This window comes from Dromaius novaehollandiae, chromosome 3, assembly GCF_036370855.1.
Source record: "Dromaius novaehollandiae isolate bDroNov1 chromosome 3, bDroNov1.hap1, whole genome shotgun sequence".
In the NCBI taxonomy this organism is placed as follows: Eukaryota; Metazoa; Chordata; class Aves; order Casuariiformes; family Dromaiidae; genus Dromaius; species Dromaius novaehollandiae.
Window position 1 is genome coordinate 106,906,929 of NC_088100.1, and position 23,460 is coordinate 106,930,388.

At 41.3% G+C, this 23,460-nt stretch overlaps 1 protein-coding gene across 6 annotated transcripts in view; it reads left to right on the forward strand.

The window, feature by feature from the left end:
• Positions 1-2,736: 2,736 nt before the first annotated feature.
• Positions 2,737-23,460, forward strand: part of MARK1 (microtubule affinity regulating kinase 1) — a 65,855-nt gene continuing 45,131 nt past the window's right edge. For 2 of the 6 annotated variants that reach the window (XM_064509719.1, XM_064509724.1), the window contains exon 1: positions 2,740-3,140. In XM_064509719.1, the coding sequence (XP_064365789.1) occupies positions 3,090-3,140 (51 nt within the window). In that variant the 5' untranslated portion in view covers positions 2,740-3,089. Of the gene's footprint in view, positions 3,141-23,460 lie in introns of all 6 variants that reach the window. The other 4 variants (XM_064509723.1, XM_064509720.1, XM_064509721.1 and 1 more) reach the window with 4 other exon arrangements.

A 23,460-nucleotide genomic window follows, 5' to 3' on the forward strand; every position in this document is an offset into this window, starting at 1 on the left:
ATGAACAGCAGCGTGTTCCTAGCTGCCTTAGGTGGGTCAAGAGGGAGTGCTGGAGACAGCAAGCAGGCAGTGTGCAACAACTGGGGGTGACTGCAGTTTCTCTGCTCGCCTGGGTGTGCTCGCTATTCCCATCCAGCACATCCCTGCAAACAAAAAGAAAAGTGGGCTTATGCACCAGCCAGCTGGCTTTTTGAAGAAGGAGGCATATGGGCTTGGCTTTGCACAAGGCACAGAGCAATGAGGCCATTTTGCCTGCGTGCCAAGAAGCTGACTCACTGCTGGAGCTCCCCTTGGGAGGGTCAGTGCCTACAAAGCTGACTGACACCTTAGTTTCCTCACTAAACAAAGTTATCTGGTCATAAATAAACATGTCATTTCTGGCAAAAATGCACAGAATGAGCACATTTCGAAATACTAATGGTGTAAGAGCTTCAGCCTTGCACTCTGCATCCTTTCTTTTTGCCTGAACTAGCCAGGAATTAAAAAAAAAACAAAACTGGGCACTCACCCAGCCTCAAGCAGGGGCCTGTACAAGTTTCTCAGAGCTCAGGGTAAAAGTTGAGATTACAACCATTATCCAAATCTATTCTTTTTCTATTTACATAAGTCTGTCCTTTTTACTTCTGATGTAAGAAGTCAAGACTTCCTCCGGCCTCTCAAAACAGATCCCAAGGGAAACACTCCTGTTTGCTTCCTGTCTTCCCAAAACTACAGCTATCCTTTCAGCATATGCTGTTTAAACTCTTGCGTAGCAGCAGCGGCTGAGCACAGTGCTGTGCTGCTACCAGCTTCTGAGCCCTGCCTGCGCTTTGTGACTCACGCAGGGCATGAAGTGGGAGTTAATGCTGCTTGAAGCAGCAATAACTTTCTGTGTGTTTTATCGCAGGTCTTTGCCAGTTTGGAGCATCCTTCTTCCAGGCTATTTCTGTGCTCAGCCCATTGCCCAGCCCACGTTCTGTTCTGCTGCTTCAGAGCATGGCTAAGGGACTATGGGATTATCTCTGTGGTCACTTCCTTCTCCACACAGCTCATCAGTCACCATCTCTGCATCTTCTCATCAGGGGAGGAGAGGGGCCTGCAATAATAACCAACAAAAATTAGACTGCGCTATTAATGGGTGACCTTATTAGCATGAAAGCACCAGATAAAAGTAGCAATCATGGCAGAAGCAACTGCAAAGCAGCTCTTCAGATCACAAGAATTATTATAATATTATACTTTTAATTTCTGATGAACTGACATGTTTGTATGAATTACTGACCAAAACATACTCAGATTCTATTGCAGGAAGTCTTTCTAAGCTTCCCCTTAGTCAATGGTGCCATTAAGTACATTTAGAAGATGCTTAGGTTTACACTCCTTTCTTCTGTGACCACAAGAGCATAGACAAGTCTGTACCAAGATGGGCTTGCATCAGTGGGAGTTTTGACCAAGTAAGGGTTGTAGAATCAGGCCCTACACAGAGCCCTAGATGTAGCCTTGTAAGATCCTTATTTGGGATAAAAGGGAATACATTTTGATGAGCTAAGCAACCAAACTGGGTTAATATCCAGTTTGTCAACAAACTTGTTTTGGCATGCTGGCTAAACCATAGTTATTTACCCTGAGTAAACCCAAACTTGGGTTATTTTGTTGCCGGAAAAATGGAGGACCCTGAAAGTTCCCTAGCAGTCGAGTGCCAGCTACGCGCGCAGCGAGCAAGTAGCTCAGAGGCCCTCGCAAGGATTTTGGAGGCCCTGGGCTAAGTACTAACGGGGAACCTCTGTCATTCAGACACATAAATCATGCCTGCTCAGAACATCATCACGCTGAATGTGCACAGAGCAAATCCAGTTGCACTGCTCACGTAATGTAGAGATGTTCTGCCTGTGCCTGTATCAGCCACAGACCAACAGCTGTTTTTCCACACATCTTGGAAAATCCAGTGTTGGCTGCGCAGTGCTAAAAAAGTTTTCAGACCAGAGAGGGGCTCTTGCATCATGCCTTAGGCCAAAACTAAAATCTACTTACAGGTGGTAAATAACAGTTTTTCTCCTTTCACCAGGATGCATAAGGACTTCCCACTACCCCCGTAGGTATATAGCCTATCAAGTGCCTTCCAGAATATTTTTCGCAGGATAGCTCTTTCAGAACATGGGTTTTCTCTGCAGATTTATTAAAGTCTGTTTGCAGACCACATTTAATAACATTCAGCTATGAAAAATCTGTTGAAATATCACAATGGAAATTCGGGCACATTGTTCTTCTTTTGTTTCTGGCAGGAGTCTTTTTTGTTTTATTTTTACTGGTCAGAATTCGGTGAAGGGTTCGGCTGGTTTGACAGCAAAAGCTGCTGCCGCATAAACACTAGTAACTTCTCAAAGATAAAAACGCGTGTTCCTAATTTTAAGCGCATGAAGTCACCGGCGAAACGCCCGAGGACCGCGTGCCGGCCGGACGCGACGGGGAGACGCGTCGCCCAGGGCCTCCTAGCTCTGATCTCGGCCGAGCGGGCGAAGCGGCCTGGCTCATCCGGGCGCACGAGCAAACGCCTCGCTGCGCCCCGGCGCCCACGGGGGGGTTGGGAGCCCCCAGGAAGCCCGCGGGCGGCGGCAGACCCGCCTCGGCCGCGGCCCCCGTCCCGGCGGCTCCCCGGGGCCCCCCTGCCGCCCCTCGGGGCCGGAGCCCAGCGCAGCAGCCCGGCCGCGCCCGCCGGCCGCTTCCTGCGGCTCGGGGCCGGGCGGCGCCGCGCCGGGGGCGGGGAGGCGGCGGCGCAGAAGGGAGCGCGGGGGGCGGCGGCAGGAGGAGGAGGTGGCGGAGTCGCGGCCGGATGCTGCGGGGAGGCGGCGTGGCCCCCCTGCGCTGCCGGCCGCTCACCTGAGCGGGCGGGCGGAGGAGGAGGAGCCGCGGCGGCGGCGGCGGCGGCCGAGCTGCGCGGAGCCGGCGGGCGGGCGGAGGGGCAGGCGGGCGAGGCCATGGCGCCAGACGCCTAGCGCGCAGCAGGGCCCCGCGTCCCGCCGGGTGCGCCCGGCTCCGGCGGCGCCACCCGCCCCGCCGCGGCCTAGGAGCCCCGGGCGGCGCTGCCCAGCGCGCCGGGCGCGGCCCGCAAGATGTCCACCCGCACGCCGCTGCCCACCGTCAACGAGCGCGACGCCGAGAACGTGAGTGCCGTACCTGGGCCGCGGCGGCCTCGGGGCCTCCGGCGCGGCCGGGCCTGCGGCCCTCGCCCCGGCGGCGCTGCCCGGCTCTGCCGCCGCCGCCCTCTCCGCTCGGCCTCCCCCCCCCGGCGGTGGCGGCCGTGGTACCGGCCGGGCCGAGCGCGCCGCCCGCCTTTGTGCGCCGCGCGGCGGCTCCGCGCTCTGCCGGCGGCGGCGGCGAGGCGCAACATCGCGCTGCGCGGAAGCCGCCGCGGGGCCCCGTCGCCGCCGCGAGGAGCCCTGAACCCCCGGCCTGGCCTGGCCCTCGCCGTCGGCGGCGGTCGTCGTGAGCGAGCGGGGAGCTGCGAAGCCCCCGATGCGGCTGGGTGCCGTCTCTGGCCTCGGGAAGCTGGTGTAAGGTGCAGGGGGATAAAGGAGTCGCTATATAAAACTCGGCGCGTGCCCTGGTGCCCGTCCCGCTCGCTGAGGAGCCGGGAGGAGGCCGGTCTGGTGGCGCCAAGCGGGAGGCGCTGGCTCGCGTTGCGTCGGTGTGTGCAGGTCCTGGCCAGCGTCGGGGCCTTGTGCTACATGAGCCAAGGAGCAGTGCCTGCTGTATAGGTTATTGAGTTATATGGAATGAAAAGTGAGTATAAGAAGCAGATTTAGACAGGGGTAACAGAAATGAGAGAATATAGTTAACTGAGTAAAACCCTAGCTTGGCGTCATAGTATATTGAGTTTTTAATATCAGTCACTCAGTGGAAGTTTAACCGACCTAGCAATATCAATGTAGTTACTAGCTAAAGCGTAAAGCAAGTAGGTGCATTTGGCCTTGTCCTTACTATTCATGGACTGGTGGGTCCTATTTTACTGTCGGAGCAGAATAAAGTCCTCGAGATGGAAGTGAACATTTTGGTTTAATTAAACAACAGAGTGCGTGTTTGAGTGATGCATGTTACTTATGAGTCTCCATTTCAAGGGTATACAGGAATGCAGACAAGGCCTAGATGACAGGAAGAGATAAGGAAGGTGTGTGAGTATATCCAGTAATCCAGTACATAAGACTTGCAAAATACACAAGGCAAATGGAAATACTTTCAAACATGTCATCAGCTTCTATAGAATGAAAACTTCAATTAAAGTGCTAGTAGTTCCTATGGAAATTATTATGCTAATTTTGAATGCTCTATTTTGACAGCAGACATAGGTAAGGGTTTTTTTTTTGTTCTTTTTTTTTTTTTCAGAGAAGGCATTGGGTATCAGCTTTCTAAAAATCAGATTTGTGCAGTGTATCAACGTACTCAAAATGGCACATTTGCTTCTTGAAGTCTTGGTGTAAGCCTGTAACCTAATACTAATGAGTATAATCCTCCAGTCAGATAAACAGCAAAAAGCCATACAGTAATAAGTTTCCAGATCAGCACAAAGTAATTCCAGTGCTGCTGTGGGTAGGACATCTGCTGGGTTTGGAGCAGGGTACCCTTAAGGAGATTGTCACTCCTACCCTCCAGGGCTCCTCAGGAGGGTGCTGTCAGGGGCCCTGTGTGCTACTGATGATCTCCTCTGCAGAAGATCTCTTGCTAATGTGGCAAACATGGGATGGATGAGATGGTTTGTGGTTGACTCCCAGAGGAGCAGAAATTCTTGGTTTAAAATGGACTTTGTCAGGGTGAGGTGGGACTTTTAACAGGCTTGATGTGCTTCCTCCTTCTCATAAACGCTAATAGACTGATGAAGGGGTTGTGCGGATGGGTTTCGGTGCACAAAGCTTAGCTTTGGGTAACTGGGGTGGTGAGTTGCAGCTAAAGCGAGAAGGTATTTGAAAGAGTGGGGGACAGGAAAGCAGGAGTTAGAGTAGGGTAAGGATGAATGTTTTGGCCTGGCAAGTTAAATCCATCTTTATAGGGTGTATTTTCAATTCCCAAGTACATGTGTTAGTGAGGCTTTCACAAATTCTGCATGTAATGGTGATCTTCTGGAGAGCAGTCTTTTTTCCTTTCTGTACTTGCAGCTCTCTCAGAAATGTTGCTCCATTGTGTGAATCTCAAGGGACAGATTGTAGCTATGTATCCTGGAGAAAGCTGATTGATAGTTCTGTGCAGAAATCTATGTACGCGTCCAGCTGTGCTTTGCACATGGCGTGAGGTCGTTGCATGAAATCATGGGGAGCTACCCTACCACCACCACCCCCTGTCTCTTGGCAGCTGCTTGTACTGTTCTTTTAATTAAAAAAAAAAAAAAAAAAAAAGAATCTGTACGCTTTTCTCGGTAAGTATGCAAGCATGTGTTCTGTCATTTGGAAAAAAATTTGGATATAGCACCTGTCATAAGAATATACATTCCTTGAGGAATTATGGGAGTTCCTGGCAGGATGTGTGGAAAACTTGCATATTTCCATAATTCTTCATGCCTTTTATTCCATAGTGCCCTTTGAAAATAGCCTGGAAGGGAGAGAGCCATGCTGTAGATCAGCATTCTGATAACAACTTACCAAGCAGTGAAAGGTGCAGGGGACTGACTGCAATGGGCAAAATACAGCTGGAGGGAAATTATTGTGAAGCAATCAGTATAACTGATCAGCCCATGTTACATAAATTGAACCCCCAATTTTTCTTCTTTTTGCTGTTCTCTGCATCTCCCAATGCTATGTTTAACTTCTCTAAAACGTATGCCCATAAATATGTTTCACAGGAAATTTTGTTTCTCTTTCACTAAAGCTGTTTTTGAGGCCACAAAATATAAAAAGATTGTCAAGCATTATGGTTGCTGTTGAATGGTCCATTGGGTAAGCGTAGGAAATTAATGGGTGGAGGCAGTAAAGACTATTTAGATACCTATTATCAGGTTTATTTTCTTTAAGTGGCAGGCAAGAGTAGTATTGGAAATGCACATTTTCCTGTGTTTTGACTTTGTATATGTAACTTTATTTACAACTTCCTCTTGATACACTGTATGTAAGCTACCTAGGTAACCTTTCAGTGCGTGGAAACATTTGCGAGTGGGGTTAGCTTGGGTGAACAGAGCTTCCTACCTCTGCTGAGGCTGGAGACCGGAGGAGGTGAGCAGCAGAAACCAAAAGCTTTGATCCGGTAGCTCTTTTGTTTCCATTGAGTTGGTATTAATTGAGGAAAGAGGGGTTTTTATGTTTTCCCCTTCATACTATACCACATCATGTGATTAAAATGGGGATTGACTTTCCTGAATTAAGGCAAAGAAATATGTTGGTGATACTTTCTCTTAAATCTTTACGGAGGGTTCTACATAACAGAAAATGCATAGAGATGTGACAGGCTGTATACAATTTGCTTTAGTAAAATTAATAAAGATACGAGAGTGCTATAGCTTGTTTTTTCTCACATGAAGACTTCTTAGTCTGGTGTAAGAATTTGTTTTGAATTCTGTAGTAAATATCACCTAATCCTTTGGGGGTATTATTAATACTTATTTATATTGTGCTGTTGCCCATACTGCTAGGGTTTAAGGTAAAATTGTGCTATATACTTTTCGGACACAAAAAAAAAGTTGGTAAATTCTGCTCCAGATATCTCACATGTGCTATGAAAGAACAACAGACAAGACAGGAGTGCTGGGATGACGAGGTAACGCTGACCAGAATTGAGGAGGAACGTAGGAATTGTCATTTGTCTTATCTAGCCAGTGCCGTATGAGAATGATTAAGAGATGTCATGGCAGGGGTGGGTTTTGAGGAAAGATACTACAGTGACTGATAACGTGATTTGATTTGTTATCATATGAAGAATATGATAATTTTCATACACATACGTGTGCATGCACACAGAGTTGGAGGCTAGCGAGAGAAGGGTGATGTCTCAAAAGCAAGCTAAAAGCAGGTAGGGCAAGAGATAACAGGATGGAATAGAGTGGTTGGGTTGGGGTAGTAAGAATTGTACCATGTTTTATTTATTTATTTATTGCCTGGATTTGCTTTTGCACAACAAGAACACATGGTTTTGATTTGGACAGAGGGGGCGTGGGAGAAAGTATCTGACAAGAATTCCTTCTTTCAGTGCCTTAAGCAGAAGAATGGCCTAGTTTCCAAGCCTTATGGGTTCAAGAGTGCAGCTGTATCTTTCTTATCCACAAGTGATGGGCTTTAGCAAAGTGGAAATTGCCTGTATTTCTCCATGTAAGAATATTTTTCCCAGTTATAAGTATACCATTTAGCCGTATGTTTGTTTGAATGGTAAGAATAGGGTATATTCTCCTAATCTTAAAGGTTTGTGTTTGTCTGTTTCTCTCCCCCCCCAATAGATCTTGAGTGAACTCCTATGTTGTGGGGGGAAACACATGTTTAGTTAGCGCATTATGCACAGAGAAAAGAGCAGTGTTCATGCTATTATAAAGTACGTTACCTGTTTCGAATTTAATCTTGCATGTGAAATGTAAATAATCATGGGACAGATGAAATAGATGTTTAGTTTCCTTTTCTTTCTTTTCATCTTTCTGTTTTTTTGTTTTGTTTTTTATAATTCCATATTTTAATTGTCTGGAAAACAGCTGTTTATATGCAATATTTCTTTTTTATTATGTAAAAGGAAAAGTTTTGGAGCAAATAAAAGAATAACTTAATGCTTCAATGTTCTTTTTAGGCGTTATAAAACAATTGTTAAAGTTTAGAAAGAATTAATGCAGTATGATTGTACTTCTTGTTTCATTTCATACTTTGTGGGGTTTTTTGAGGTTCCTAAGTGAACAAAGCATTAGATTGAGTTTGGCATTCTGAAGACTGTACTTACATGATCAATTGAGTTAAACATTTAACTAGAACAATGAGATTGTTCTGTGTAGCCAGATTGTTTTGGGGTCTGTACCATCATATTTGTCTGATTGGGCAGACTTACTGTTTATATTATAGATTTTTTTTTTTTTTTTAATTTTCTCTCTCTGTGCTTAAAATGTTTTGATCGTCAGTAAAGACAGGAATTTGTTTTCCAAGGCAACCCACTACATTTAGAGGTTAGTATTTGTACTATAAATGCAGTAAGTTTTTTCCCTTCACAACTCCTGTTGTAGTAGAGGGAGCTCCTGCAAACTTTTAACTGATATCTATAGCTTAGCCACTGGAAAAAAAATCATTTTTCTTTTCAGTGCAAATACTGAAGTCTCTGTATAATTACATTCTTGATCAGTGACTTGTATTTGCACTTGCAGGCTTTTCTTTTCTTCTCAGAATTTGATATAGACCTAGCCTTGCTATCTTAGTGATGCCTCAAGAAAAGACTTCAGAAACTCTTTTCCAGTAGTACAGACTCACTGAGAAACTATTGTGTAAATAGGACAGAGATGATTTTACTATTAATGTGCAGCTGTAAATCTGTAGTGAAGGTGAGTGAGCTTTGTGTTTACAGTTCTGGAGGAATCTCCCCCTCCCTCCCCCCAAATCCCTCCAAAACCCAACCTTTCTGCCCATTTTTTTTCAAGTGCAAATAAAGCCTTAAAAGAGATTGCTTACAGATTGGCCTAATAACAACTTCAGAGGTGGAGCAAACCTTTCAAATGCTACATGGTATCAGAGAGAAAGCATTCTATCCAAGTTCCGCCACTGGTGTTCAGCAATTATCTTTTAGTATCTTCAACTTATACATACATACATGCATTTATGCTCTATTCTGACCTTGAGGTTAAATATACCACTTTTAAGTTGCAGACAGTGATATGTTTCAAACTTGCCTTATTTGTATTGTGGTCATGACATGATCTATTAATTTTTTTGTTGTTGGAAACACAATGCTTTTTTAAATCTTTCTGGAACTTCAGAATCGCTAGGTTTTTTTGCTTGTTTGTTTTTTTGTCAGGAGTGAAGACATTAGAAAGATTTTTGAAGTCTTCAGTGTTTCCTTCCGTCCAGATAGTGGCAAATCAAAAAGAAATGGTCTCGAGTTGAATGTTTTCAAAAATAATTAGGAAAGTGGGAGAGTTGTCTTGAAACTTTTATATGCTTCAATGTAGTGAATATAGTGGAACTGAATATGAATTTTAGTAATAAGTTCATTCTTCCTCCACATCCACTAGCAAGCCTGGTTAATTGTTAATGTTGGTCCTGTTTGTTCAGTTCGTAAATTAACATTTCTTGTATTCTGTCAGCTCAATGCTAAATTGTGAGTTTTAAATTGGGAAGGCGGTATTTCATCTAAGAAAAATAAATCTTATGTTTTTTCCTTTGATTGAATAACTTCACAAAATACGTCTTCAAAGAATTGCTCAGATCTCAAGCTCACTTTGAGACTTTATAGCTGTCCAAGATGATGCAGCTTAGCCAGGGTTTTGGTGAGCATCTTACTGAACCTAAGCTAAAAAAAATTGTGAATGGCTTAGATAGTCCTTTTTCTTAAAGCAGGTTTTCCTGTGCTATTGTAATCTTACAGCATTTTTGGTCACTATTTAAACAAAGTAACTGTCATGGTAAAATAGTTTAAGGCAGAAGCATTGGAAAGTACTGTGCTTATATTAATCCTGCTTCTTTGTGAAGCAAGATGGCAGCTGAAAAACTTTTCCTTTGAGGCGAGCATTTTGTCAGGGATTTCTTCATGTATACTTGCAAAGAAAACACTGACTTATGCTGAAGGACATATGTTCACATTCATAGTAGTAGGCTTCTGCACAGTTAAATTCAGCTAGGCTACAATTAACCTTTAAAGCAGTGAACCACACGTGCTCAGGGAGCAGTGCCGTGGTTCAGACTGTAGTGACTGATCAGACTGTAGTGACTGATCAGTAGAGTCTACTTAGGTTAACAAAAAAGTGTAGATTTTCTGTGCATCTCTTTGGGGAATGTGAGATCACTATGTTATTAAATTCTCAGTCTTAACAGGACAGCTGAGCAACAATTTCTTTTTACATTCACTTAAATCTTTGGAAAGCAGGTTTGCTGTTCTGTTTGAACAAGTGCACTGTGTGTGTTCAAGTTTTCTTACTCTGTTTTGCTGCATGCTGATCTAGCAGCAAAAAGTCACTTTGCTTCTTTTGTTTTGCCGTTCCTATGCTTGTGGGACACCTTAGGTGTAGACTGTGGGTGAATCAATGAGAAGTGGTCTGTGCTCCACTTGCTTCGTTAGCACTGATGTGGCTTACGCTCAAGATGACTTTTGTAAAGACTCCTACTGAGCTGTTCAAGATTTAAGTGCTCTGTGCCAGTGACTCCTGACCCTCTATGTGCCAAACTATTTCAAGTTTGTGACATTTTATAAGAATGTAAGGGATGTTATAGAAACCTGCATTCACAATAAAATAATCCAATATGTTTTGGGAAAAAAAAGGATATTTTTCTTCACATCTGCGTGTTCTGTGCAGTACTTAGCACTGCACTTCAAAGAGTGGTAATACAGGAGAAAGAGGAATATTTGGTCACAGTAAGCTCTAGCTGGTTTCACTGTTTTAATTTCCAAGCTGTATCCCAAATCCAAAGAAGCACTTACAAGAAAGAAGCAGTAAAACAATCTTTAGATTTTGAATATCCTGTAAGCATATTTACTGGATGTATGTGTTCATAGTCCTAATGGTTTCTCAGGTAAGGACTGATGAACTTCCTTGACTTAAAAACTCAGGGGAGGGTGAAACACATTCATGACTTCTGAACAAGGTAGACACTGATAACTGATGGTGTGTTGGCGATAAATAGAATGATGATCCTATTTTATATTTGAGTGTCTGGCTTGTAGTAATAGAATAAGAGATGTAGTAACAAAATAAGAGATCTTAACTAAAGAACAAAATAATATCCAGGCTTAAAAATATATCATATTTTAATTGATTAATCATGAGGAGCTTTGGCTAGTGTTGTTGCAGTACTATGTTTTAAACAAAAACAGTTGTGATATGGCTAGCTTGAATAATGAGACAGAACTCTTCTTTACCTCTGATGAAAGCACCTGTGTAATATATTAATGTTCATATAGTTGAATATATAGAGCTGCTGGATAGCCTGTGGCAGTCTTTTGCAAGAGCAGGTAATGATAATACTACCAGTGACAAAGTCTAATTGTTTCTCTATTATTGTAATGCTAGTGCATGGTAACTTAAAAATTTCAAGCAAAGTTAGGCCGGATTGTTACTTTTATTAGCTAGATGTGGTTGGAGAGAATAAATTAGCTTTTTGATGGATTAGGCTCTTTTAAGCTTGCTGTGAAGGCTCCCACCCAAGGTTACCCTCATGGAAAAACCTGTAGTGCCTGTGCTCTGCTGCGCTTCCGTAGGAGGATTCACGCCTTACTTGTGATGCAGGAAAACGCACGCCTTCTCTGTGAGTGAAGATGCAGTCTTAGTCACAGTGATAGAGTGCTATTTTCAGCTTCCTTGGGCGCCTTCCTCCAGACTTCCTCCTTTGCCCACTGTTGGTTCACATCTTTCCCATCTTAGCGAAATACTTAGGAAGAAAGTAAAATAAAAATAAAGTAAAATATTTTTTACTTGCCTTTAAGCAGCCAGCTTTTTCAGAGTGGAAAAGGCCTTTTAATCTGTTTAATTAAATAAAATATTTGAGGGCCTAAATAAGAAAAATGGTTCATTAAGTTTATTTTAAACCTGATGATAGTATCTAAACTATTGTCACAGCAGCTTTATTGTTACATACTTTCTAATATCCTCCTTTCTGAGATTCAGTTTACCCTAGTTCATTCAGCTGCTGGCCACTGAATACCTATAACTTCCTATTTTATCACATTCTTGCCCCCCTCTTCTTTTTCCCCCACATTTTGCTTACTGAAGTGCTTTCATGCTTGAGCTTGGGTAGTTGTTGCCAACTTCCTTATGCTTCTCGCTCTGTCTAGGACCTTTTCCAGTTTTGCTCTTTTAATGACATAACCAAAATCAATACAAAGCTTTACTAAAGCTATGTAGTTGTATCTCTTGTTTATCCTTCAAGTAATATCCTTTCGTATGGATCCCATGGAGGATTTTAGTGGGGGAATTATCTGAGTTGTAAAGCTGAAGGGAGTAAAGAAATGTTTGGCTCTTGGTGGATGGGGGAGTTGTTTTTGTTTTGGAGGCTCTTTTTGAAATTATTAATGAAAACGATTGTTACAACTTTAAATGCTCAGCCAGTTAGACCATGTTTTCCTTGCTCTGTGTGTCTTTGCCTCCCCCCAGTAGAGTTACTGTGCTTTCTTCTCTCAGATAACAGCTGAGAGTAATCAAGAGTTTTACAATGATTAGTTAGAAAAGACATGCAATTTTCCGATGTCCTTTGTAGGGAGAGATTTTCTTTGTAAAGTCAGCTGATGTGTGAGGAACACGTTGAGAGGGAATCACGGAGTTAGGGAAGCTAAGTTTAGAACATACGCTGCAGCTACGCAGGCTGTAGTCAATGGCTTGTTTGTGCAAAAATGGTAAATATGTGAAATTCCTTTTGAGAGTGCATGCTTGGCTTCAGTTGTATGTACGTATCTTTCTAATTCTTAGATGTTTCTGTCATTACTTAGAATAAGCAGAGGCACAGCTCAAAAATTCAGAGAATCTCACACATTGAGAGTCTGATTTTGCCATTGGAATTACCTTAGCCTGTTAAGTGCTAAGCTGAGCTTTTACAGGGAGGATCTGGTAGGTTTCCACAAATGGGTGACATGTGTAACGTGTTCGCTCGTATCCCCATTCCAGGTTACATAAAGTTCTTCACTGAAGGTAATAGAATTCTTCAAAGCATTTGAGTTTTTATTTAGTATTCTTTTTCCAAGAGCAATCAGATTTTTTTTCCTGCAGTTATTACAATGTGGATTGTCTACTGATAGTTAAAAAGTTAAGGAAAATATCATTACTTGTCGAGAGGCTAAAATAATATTTTCTCTTTAAGATCAGACTCCAGAAGGAACAACAATTGTAATCGTTTAGTATGGTGAGACATACGTAGAAAATATTAATAACATTGTCTCTGAGTAGCCTACCAGGCATACCTATGTATAATAGCCTTTCAACTTTGCTTCTCTTACTTTGTTATTAAACAAACAAGGCTGGCTGCTTTTTAGAGTTTGTTCTTCCGGTGACAGACGTCAGATGCACATGAACAAAGAAAATATGTGAAAGCACTTCACAATGAAACTCTTGCTCCATCTGCTGCATAGTCCACAGAAATCTTATGTTCAGAAAGTTGATGTGAGCAGTGAGGGTCGATCTTATATAGATGCTGGAATTAGGCACTGGAAGACATTGTTATTAGAGTATGTATGCCTATAGAGTATGTATGCCTATAGCAGTGTTCATGAACAGGCTAAGAGAAATCTGATCACTCAACCTGTGTAAAGAAAAGTAGACTGATTTTTAAAAAGTTCATTTAAGAGATGTTTTAAACAAAGCCATCCTCGCTTATTGGTGATTGCAGAAGCATAGAGCTCATACCAAAATCAAGTTAGACATTTTCTAAGTATTACAGGATAAAATTTTGATTTTTTTTTTTGGGGGGGGGTGTTGGTTTTGAGGCAGATGTGCAAGCTTTTAGAAATCTTTGTATTTTGGTCTTAAATGCAAGCTTTTTCACCATTATTCATTAAATCTGTTTCCCAGTGGTGTGTGATACTTTGTTAAAATAGAATTATTTTCAAAGGGAATGGTGGCAAGCCTTTTAGAGTAGCATGGAAGAGACCAGCTGGACTCCTGTATCCATCTGTTTGTTCTCATTCCCTTCACATACTAATTATTAACCTGGAGAGGCTAAATTAAATACAACACTTGGTTATTAGTTTAAAGGCAAAGTTATTATGATAAAGAGAAATACTAACTGTGGCTGAGCTGTTTTCCAAGACTAGCTCAGTGGGAGACACATGGAAAAAAGAAAGAGAGGCATTGAGGGTACTGGCAAATATCTTGACAGGTATTACAGTCATCGTATATTGGAATTAAGTTTATTTCCACATAATTTTTGAGAAAGGGTAAAATGTTCTACCTAATTTCAGGTCAGATATTGGGTGGTAGGAAGAAGGTAGAAAATGTATAGTTTCTTTACTATCTGCTTGGTGAGAAGAAAAAGATATTTAAATTGATAGCTGTCCCTGTGGAGCTGGAAGGGTTCTACTGAATTTGGTCAATTTAGGGGAAAAAAATACAGATGGAGCTCCCCAGGAACCTTTGGTAATTTAGGGACCGCAGCCCTGCATAATGGGGATCTGTGCTCATGTCTCATGCAGCGTTGCGGCTTTCCTCTCTCGTAAGAGGCAGGGAACAGCATAGGGCCATGGATGGTGCAGAGCCATGACAGGCCTGGTGGTGGAAGAGAGGACATTACTGTCTGACCCATCCTAAGGCTTGAAAAATTCAGCGGTGTGCATGTGAAATCTGTATAACCTGTCCTTGAAAGTTTGGAGGATGAATTCCCGGTTGTTGATAGAGGGATAGATGGTCCCTCTAACCTTCTGACATTGTCCTCATGTTCCCATAAATGACTGGTCTGCTTTCCTCAGTGTCCCTTAAGACTGAATCAGATTAATTTCTGTTATAATGCAAGACAGAATCACATCAGGTAAGCCACCTAAATGGAGAATTTTCAAACTGTGAAACAGTTTGGCACATTTCTCCAGAGGTATCCAAACTGTTTCATCTCTGTCCTGAACTAGTCACATTTTGAGAGTTGCCACTGCTAATGGTGGGCTGGAGGCTGCTGCTGCTGCTACTGGTGGGCTGGAGGCTACTGCTGCTGCTACTGGTTACTTGGCTGTAACTTTATCAGCTAGATAAAGAAGTCTGGAAATGCCTGGCTTGCAGGCTGGGACTAGTGTCAAAAAACTGTAGCTTGGGATCTGTGATCCTCCACCCCCTGATTGTCAAGGACTGGAGAAAGCAAGATGTACTTGCTTTTTGTACTAAGTTTTTTTTCTTATTATTGTTGTATTGGCTGCTCATTTTAATGGTGATATGTTTGTTTGGAATATATACTGGTTCTTCTTTGACACTTCAATTGTAGATCCTTTGATTTGTCCTCTTCCTAAGCTTCATCCAGATCTTCTATTTTTTATATTATTTCTTACAATTTTTCATGTCTTTTTAGTGGACAGAAAATCCAGCACCTATTGGTTTTTAATATTTTCTTTGCATCCTGTGATGTTTTTGTCTTTCACTTTTTTTCCTCACTTGGACTATTTCAGTAATGATGTTCATTCTGTTTCATATGCTTGACTTCTACATCTCTTTCTTATATTCACAGATGATTTCAGGTATGCTAGCTTTCTGTCTATGTTTTGAGCTCACAATATTGTCAGATATCTGCAGTACATTTTTTGTGTGATTGACAGTATTCATGATCCACTGTATTACCATATCAGCTGGTTTAAAACATATAAAGGAATATTATTTTTAGCTGTATTACGTACTTTGCAAAATCTTTGAGGAATATTGCTGCAGACTGTTTAACTTTTTTTATTTAAATTCCTAGTTGCATGTATTTCTAAAATGTTAAATTCAGATAGTTTGTGTTTATAAATAATTAAAGCCCAAAGGTGGTGGCATGAGTTTAGAAACGGGGGGCACTAAGGAGATGGTAGTCTGAGCCCCGCACAGAGCACACTCTTCAGCTCATGTCTTATGACTCATCCCAGGGACACAGAAGGTTTGGATGACTTAAAGTTAAGGATAAATCTGTGCAAGATTGGGGATATATTTGCTAAACTGAAATGTGGTGTAATATTTTCCACATAAAGGTAAGTAGTTACTGCAGCCCAAAGGAGTGCATATTATTTGATCTGTTAATTAACAATTATATGAAAAATAGGGCAGAGTGCACTCAACAAAAGATTATCTTCATTTTGCTTTGTCTTTTCTTTTAGTTCATCACGTCCCCTGTACCTGCTGGCTTGGATAAATAATAATTATCTTGTTATATACCTAAAACATGATTTACTCTTTCAGAAGACTTTGGTCTGAATTTAGCGGTGTTCTTAAAATGCTCCATATTGTGACAAGGAAGTAACAGTTGAACTGCAGCTCCTACCATTAGATCAGGCTTTGCTAGACTATTATTGGGGGATAAAACCAGTGTAATTGAATGCTTCTTGAATGCTGTCTCATTGATAGAAGTGTCCTACACTGTCTGAGGTACTTCTTCCTTTTAGAAATACAGTTGGTTTTCCTATGCCAAAATATACATTACTCTTTCTACTAAGAAAGTCAAACTTTGTATCTGTATTTATTTAAAAAAAGATATGCTTGTGGAATGCTGGGTTCGATTAAATCCTGATTTAAATATTAAAAACTACATCTTCTTAGCAGAAGGTGTCCAGTAGACATGTTGTCTGAGGCAGGACTTTTTAAAAGGCCTCAATGCAGAGAATCAGAGCAAAAAATATTTCCTAGCCTGAAAGTTGAAGAAATGAAACTAGTACGCTTCAGTTCAGGGGCCCGCAATAGGGAAGGTTGCCTTGCTGCTCCTCTGAAGGCTGCAGCCCCTGCGTCTGTCAGCCAGCCCTGGCGGAAGGGCATGACATAGGCATTATTGATTTGCTGTAGGTACCTGGTATGTTTTCTAATTCTCAAAACTAACCAACTGCCCAACTACTTTTAGGCTTGTTTCTATTGTATGTATTTTACTGTATGAAGGGATGTGTTGTTATGAGTCTTTGCACCTTTGGCTTAGATTTTCAAGATTCTTAGAAGTCAAGTCTCAAGAGAATATTGTGAGATCCTTCTGAATATTAGGTGAATTCATTTGAAACATAGAGCTTCGTGGGAACTGCAGAGCCCTGCACTGCCCTGCAGTTTCATTCATAGAACATCTGTGTGTCAGTTAGTATACAGTGCTATCAGGTTGGCTATTTTAATTGGTAATCTCTTCACTTTTTAGAAGAGTTACTTAAAGTTAATAAAACCCTGATGTACAATAGTAGTCTTTTCAAAACAAGATGGGAATCTGTCTTGACAGATCCATCACTGGATCTGCTGGATAGATCCTGTAACAGGAATATAAAGACTTTAGACATACTGTCTAGCTTGGTAATGGAAAAACTTAAACTCTTTTATGTGCTGGAAATGTTAAAGGTTTTTTGCCCATGTGTGTCATTCCTGAAATGTAGCTTTTTAAGCATGCATTGTACGTTCTCCTCCCAATCACAGAGCCAGGGCACATAAACCAAACAAGCAAATCTGTGTTTTTGTTTGCATGGGATTTTGTTTTGCTTTTTACCAGTCCTTCTGGCTTTCCACTTTGGTACAGAACGGGAATAAGGATCTGCTAACTACAGTTTCCCTAGAGAGACCTTGGTTTGCCTCTGGATTATGAAAGAAAGTGACGTGATCAGTTTTCTTTTCCATGTCTTTCCTGTCCTGACTGTGTGGTTGTAGAGCAGCTTGAAGTGCAGCTAGTCTGGTCCTGCTGGCCACGCAGTCCCACTTCTTCCTCATGCCTGCAGTGGTGCTTGTGAAGCTGTTTGGAGAGCCATTCAGGGCTCTGGGACTTACCTTGGCAGAAAAGTCACCAGTTTCAGTCTGGCTTGGCTGCCTGTGTTGGCTCCCTGCCTTGCTGTGGCAGCAGCAGTGCAGCTTTAAGTGGGTGCAGGCCCGTTGTAGGCATGGGGTGGGTTGGCTTGAGCAGCCGGGATGCCATGTGCTGACTCGTCCAGAGATTTGTGTTAGGTAGTCAGTAGGCAAGAAAAAAACATAAACTTCGTAAACTTGAGAGAAAGAACTAGTTGGGATTCAAAGCCTGTCGTGATATTAACTGTGTGTGCATGTGTCTTCCTTCTGCCTTTTGCAGAAGAAACCTCAGTTGCCCCAGAAGACTAGCGGTTTGATCATGAGTGCCAGAGACACTTAGCTTTATAAGCTGGTCACTCTTTTAGTTAGTAAACCTTTTATCTTGCTGCTGTTCTCACTGTCTGGAGGCAAGCCTTAGTGTTCCAGATTGTAGTCTCCAGACTCTAGAAGCAGCTCTTTCTCCTCATTTTTTGAAGTCTGATATTAAAGCATTTTCTATTTCTTGTGCCCCTGCAAACTGTTGAGAAGCTCCATATGCTTGACATGATCCTGAACTGTAAGTTGTTTTATACCTCTTCTCTCCTGCCTTTCATCAGGGCAGATGAAAAATGACCTGGTGGCATCATCTATAAGTAAAAACTTCTGCTGGTTTCCCGTGCCAGAAGTTTCTCTTTTGGGGTGTGTTCCTGTTCGTTTGTGTTTGGTTCAGTTAACCATCAACATTAGCATTTTGTTCTTCTTGGTTCTGTTGAATGTTTTTCAGCTGACTTTGAATGCCGTGGTGTGCAGCAGCAGTGCATATAGCTGCCGAGGTTTCTGAGCCTGGCAAGATGCTCTCAGTGAGTCAGGATTTGAAAATGCTCTTTTGGAGCTGTGCGCTGGTGGTTTTGAAGATCTCACGAATGCAATAACTCAGAAAAGGCTGGCAAGGTTAAACTGATGACCTCCTGAGAAAAGTGCAGTGGCTAGCGAGAAACATTAAAAGAACTCTCTGTGAGAAGGGCAGTGTTTCAGATGTTTTCAGGAGGCTGCAGCAGGAATAGCCTTTCTCTTCCCTTCCCCCTTCCACCTCTAATAAGTGCTTTTCTTCAAAAACACTGATTCATATTAGATTTCACATGCATAGTTACAAAGTCAGAAGGAACGAAATGGTAAATGAAATAAACCTTCAGTTCGTGCGTTTGAAATACTTGTTTTAAGTCACTCAAAACTGAGCAGCACTGTCTTAACTGTTTTATTTTGACAAAATAGGAAATGTTGTACTCTCTTGGTTGGTAAGACTGATTCTGTAGCTTCTAGTGCTACGCTGAATGACAAGTAATTGGAAATAGGTAAACGTACAAAGATTCTATGAAAAAATCTTTTTCTTCCTCCCCTTGTTTACACCTGGGATTTATTGCAGCAGCTTTTAGAAGTCTTGTCTTGATTTTCCTGTGTGTGGGGTGATGGTGGTGGTGGGGGTTAAGTTGGCTTGCCATAGCTGTTAATGAAGATGGTATGGTCTGACTGTCCTGAATTAGCCCTAGAAAATCTTGTTTGTGTGTTTGGGATGAGTCAGGAGTGAAAGTGCCAGATTGAAATAACTATGCCAATTTTGAGTGAAATGAAACAAATGCAGGAAGGAAGGTACTGTTCTTCTGCACCTGCATGCCTGGCTAGGCACTGAGGTTTTCTGAGGGAGGGGGTAAGAGGAGGAAATCTTTGAGCTAATTTCAGGTTAAAGACCTGATTTACTGTGATGAAGGTATTTATTTTTTCTGAAGTGTTTTGACTGACTCTTCTCCTCAGGGGAAGACTGATGCATTTCTTTTTCTTTTTCTTTTCTTTTTTTTTTTTTTTTTTTAACTTTGGATAAAATGTGTCTTCTATTTGATAATGAACCCCACCTTTCCATATGACTTTCCCGTTACTTTAAAAATTTGAGAGGAAGCCTATTATAAAATGGACAGTAATGATACTAACCTCATAAATACATGAAAGCTACAAATATTTTGCAGAACTTCTTGTATATATACTTTTAAATGTATAAATTCTTTAATAAAGTTTGGATAACTTTACATGCTATTGCATTGGTATAACCTGTGTTCAGGTGTCTGGCCTAGAGTGCTTGAAGTTGTAAACATTGCATCCTGTATAGTCAGTGATTAAAAGAAAATCAACTCCATCTGGAGCTGAGAAACTTATTTCTGATATGTCTCACAAAGCTATGTTGAGCACTTAAACAAAAACAAAAAAACCAGCTAAACAGCTGAAAACTTCTAAGGAGCTTAGATACCATAGTAACAAGCACAGCATAAGACTTGTGACTTACTAGCTCAGTGGTCAACAATAAGTTTATCTATTACTAGCATATATGTATGCTTTTAGAGAAGAATTTTCATTGTATACAGACATGGCCCGCGCTTTATCTTACAATAGAAATAATCGTTCTGTTTGGAGTTGTGAAGTATAGAATCTTGCATTAGGGAGAAGAGGAAAGAAAGATACAAAAACAGGTAAGGAGAAGTTATTTTGTGTAGTGTCTTGCTTCGTACTATATATTGAGCTCCATACTTGTTTTTTTTGAAGTTTTATATAGATGCTTTTCAGAGTTGCAGCATCAGTTAATGAATGTTCCTATATGCTTAACTGAAACCAGCTTTACTCAAAATCACTGTTTCGTATTCCTGTTAGCTTCAAGCTCTTTTAGAAGTTCATGCCTGGAATTCTTGCATATTATGTAAGTCTGATGTAAACAGAAAGATGCACATGCGTGTGTCTGATTATTTTCACTGTGTACTTCTGGAAAGCTCATGTGAGCAGGCCCAAGGTATAGGTACAAGTTAAAGACAAACCTTCTACAATTTTGTTTAATTCTCTTCTGTCTATGCCATGTGTTGGTCTTGGTATCCAAATTAAGATCTGTGTAGTCCTTTTCCTTCTTTGGATGTGGGTTTTTTGTTTTTAATCTATTCTGTTTCAGCTGAGTAGGTTGATCGCTGCTTGCTTTTTTTTTTTTTTATATATATATAAAAAGCTTTTTTTTTAATGAAGTTTCTATCTTGCAGTCACATTCTAGTAGTATGCATTTAACTACTGGTAAGGAATTATGAAAAGAATCATGCATTTTCTCTTTTTAATTTGCACCCCCCCACACTTTCTTATGTGTATGAGATGAAAGATGAGAGTGGATAGTGCTCTGTTAATGTTTTGATTGAAATTAGAGCTGATTTAGTGATAGTGTGATATGATGGATACATGTGGCAAGAGTAAGCTGTAGTTTTATGCAAGTAGGAGTTTACCTGGGAGAGGAATGAAATCCTTCTTTTGGCACCAGCGGGTGGATTAGGTGCTACCATCTCATGCTCAGCGGCGTTGCACCACCCGTTGTACCTGGCAGCACAGGGCACTGAACGTGCCACGTGTGACGCACAAGAAGCTGGTCTGAACATCTGTGTTGGTTTCTATATTGAAGCTGCCAAAGACTCTTTAAAAAACTTTCTTTTACTTTAGTTTGGTTTGTTACATCAGGTACTACAGAAATAGTTACAGACAGCAGGAGATTAAAATGTGGAAAGCAACTGAACATTTAGGACATCCCTTGTCATCTTCTTTCTTCCCTTTTCTCTCTGCTTCTGTATTGCGAATCAAAGCTGCTGCAAAACAAAGCCTTATAGAAGACACATGATGGTAGATCTGTTTTGAGGTCTTTGTCTCCAAATGCATAGCAATATGAATTCTGCTGTGGGCTAGTTAAAATACAATAATCCTAAACTGAATCTCTGCTGATTTATCTGTTGACAACCTATTGGGCCATCATAAGTAATAGTGTGATTTATGAAGTTCTAGGTGACCATAGGCATATCAGAAAGCTCACAGTGGAAGTGACTTTTAAGATCCCCTTCTGTTTCAGGAACTGAGAAATGGAGATCTGCCATATTGTATTTCAAAGGCAAGAGTTTCAGTCAGAAACACCTTAGAAGAGGTTTTCTGTAGACTCTCAGAGAGGGACAGTTTAAAAATGTTTCAGGTAAGCATCAATAAGACATTTGAGAACTTGTGTCTGAAAGCATATTTTCATTACTACAAGATCTGTGAGAGGGCCATGTGCAGTCCACCCAGCAAAGCTATTGCGCTTTCCATTTGGTATGGTATCGTGACATGTTTGTGGAAGGTGAGGACATATTTTATACATACATGCAATATAAAGAATATGAAGTATATAAAGTTAAATGACCTTCTTAGCTGATAATCTCCACTTCTCATCTTTTTGAGAGGAAGCTAAACCGAAAGGCTAATGTGTGTTATATGCACCTGTGTTCTGAGAAACCCTTTATTCCCTGGGCGTGTTGTAGATAAGGGCCAAGGCTATGAATCTGGCATCACCTTCTGTAGGAAACTAGGTTAGTGAAGCATGGTTTTATGTTGAAGAAGCAATTTATAGAGCAGTGTTTTTGTATGCAGGAAGCTACTATTCTGCTTGGTACAGGCAGGAGGTGCCTAAGGCATAGCGAGGCTGAATCTCTTGTAGGTGCTAGAGTGCATACTCAGTTCTGCTGCTAAGCAATGATTACTAGAAGGAACTGAGGAAAAATTGCAAGTCGCAGATTAACCTGATCATTTTGGGGGGTGAAGAGTCTTCAGCGTGCTTCAGACCCGTCAGTGTTTCCTTGCTCATTAGTGTGACTTCTCTAGTCTAGATTCAGCCCCCACTAATTGCTCTGTAGTCCTGAGGTGACTTTTTAACGGCAGTTAGTGTTTTGATAAATAGCATGGTCTGTCGTTCTGGAGGGTATAGTGGTATTCATAGTAAGCAATATTGAAATGAGAATATTTTGGCTTTTACAGTTGGAAAGTGGAGCTTGCATTTTCTGTCTGTCTGATTAGCTGATCTCTTTTCTCCGGAAAAGGTGGGTTGTATTAGTTTATAATGTGTTGAAATGCAAAACTGGATTGGAATTAATAACCTAGATTTTCCCTTCTATAGAAAAGTTTGTGTTCATGCCTGTATCTGTGTAACACATAAAAGGTAGGGAAGGAAATTAATAATTTTATGCCCTCAATTAAGTTAACAGCCCAAAACTTTGGTATCACCAATAATAGCAGTTGGATTCAAAGAAAGGAAATGTAAATAGGTGATCTTTAAGTTTTCTGATTCAATACATATTTTTACTCTTAGGCAATTATGAAGGATTTTTTGCCCTAAGATAAGAGATATTCTTTGCTGCGAAACAGGCTGAAAAAGTTCTTTTAACACAAGAGTTGGCTTGCAAGCTGAGTTCAGGATGGTGCTGAATGGTCAGAGGAGACTGATGAGAATATCAGTGGCCTATAGCTGATGAATGCCTTTAAGTTTTTAAATTAAAAATAAACCTGTGTATAATCCGCTGAGTAGAGAGTTAAGGATACAGTTAAGAGTGTAGTCCTTTGTCTGGGCTAGCAATTATAATTACTTTGCAAAATATGACAGCTGTTATAAATGCTTACATGTAGGGCACATGCTTGAAAATGCTCAGGGTTATGTATATAAAAATTGGCTGCACAAAGCTGAAGTTCAGAAAGGGAGATAATACTGGGAGGAGAAACGTGATGATGTGCTTTTTTTCTAGCACCACACCTGTGTACTTTGATTCTGTGGGTTCACTGTACTGAGGTATTTGACTTGTGGAAATTTAAGCAGGGGAGGTTTCACAAACTTTTTACTCCTGAGAAGTGCATTTGTGGGCCCGCTGATGAATGGATAATGCTGATATATGGCCAAGTTCACAGCCTTGGCCTTTATCTGCAAAATGCTCAGTAAACAAAGGGCTTCTGTGGCTTGGAGGGACTATGGAGACCTTTGTTGTGGTTTGACTGAGCAAGCACGTGTGGCTTGGTGGCTAGGATTGTTTTGGGGACTTTCTAAGACTGAGCTGTAAGCGCAGTTAATGTTTTTGTTAAATGCAGGTTTAACCAAAGTG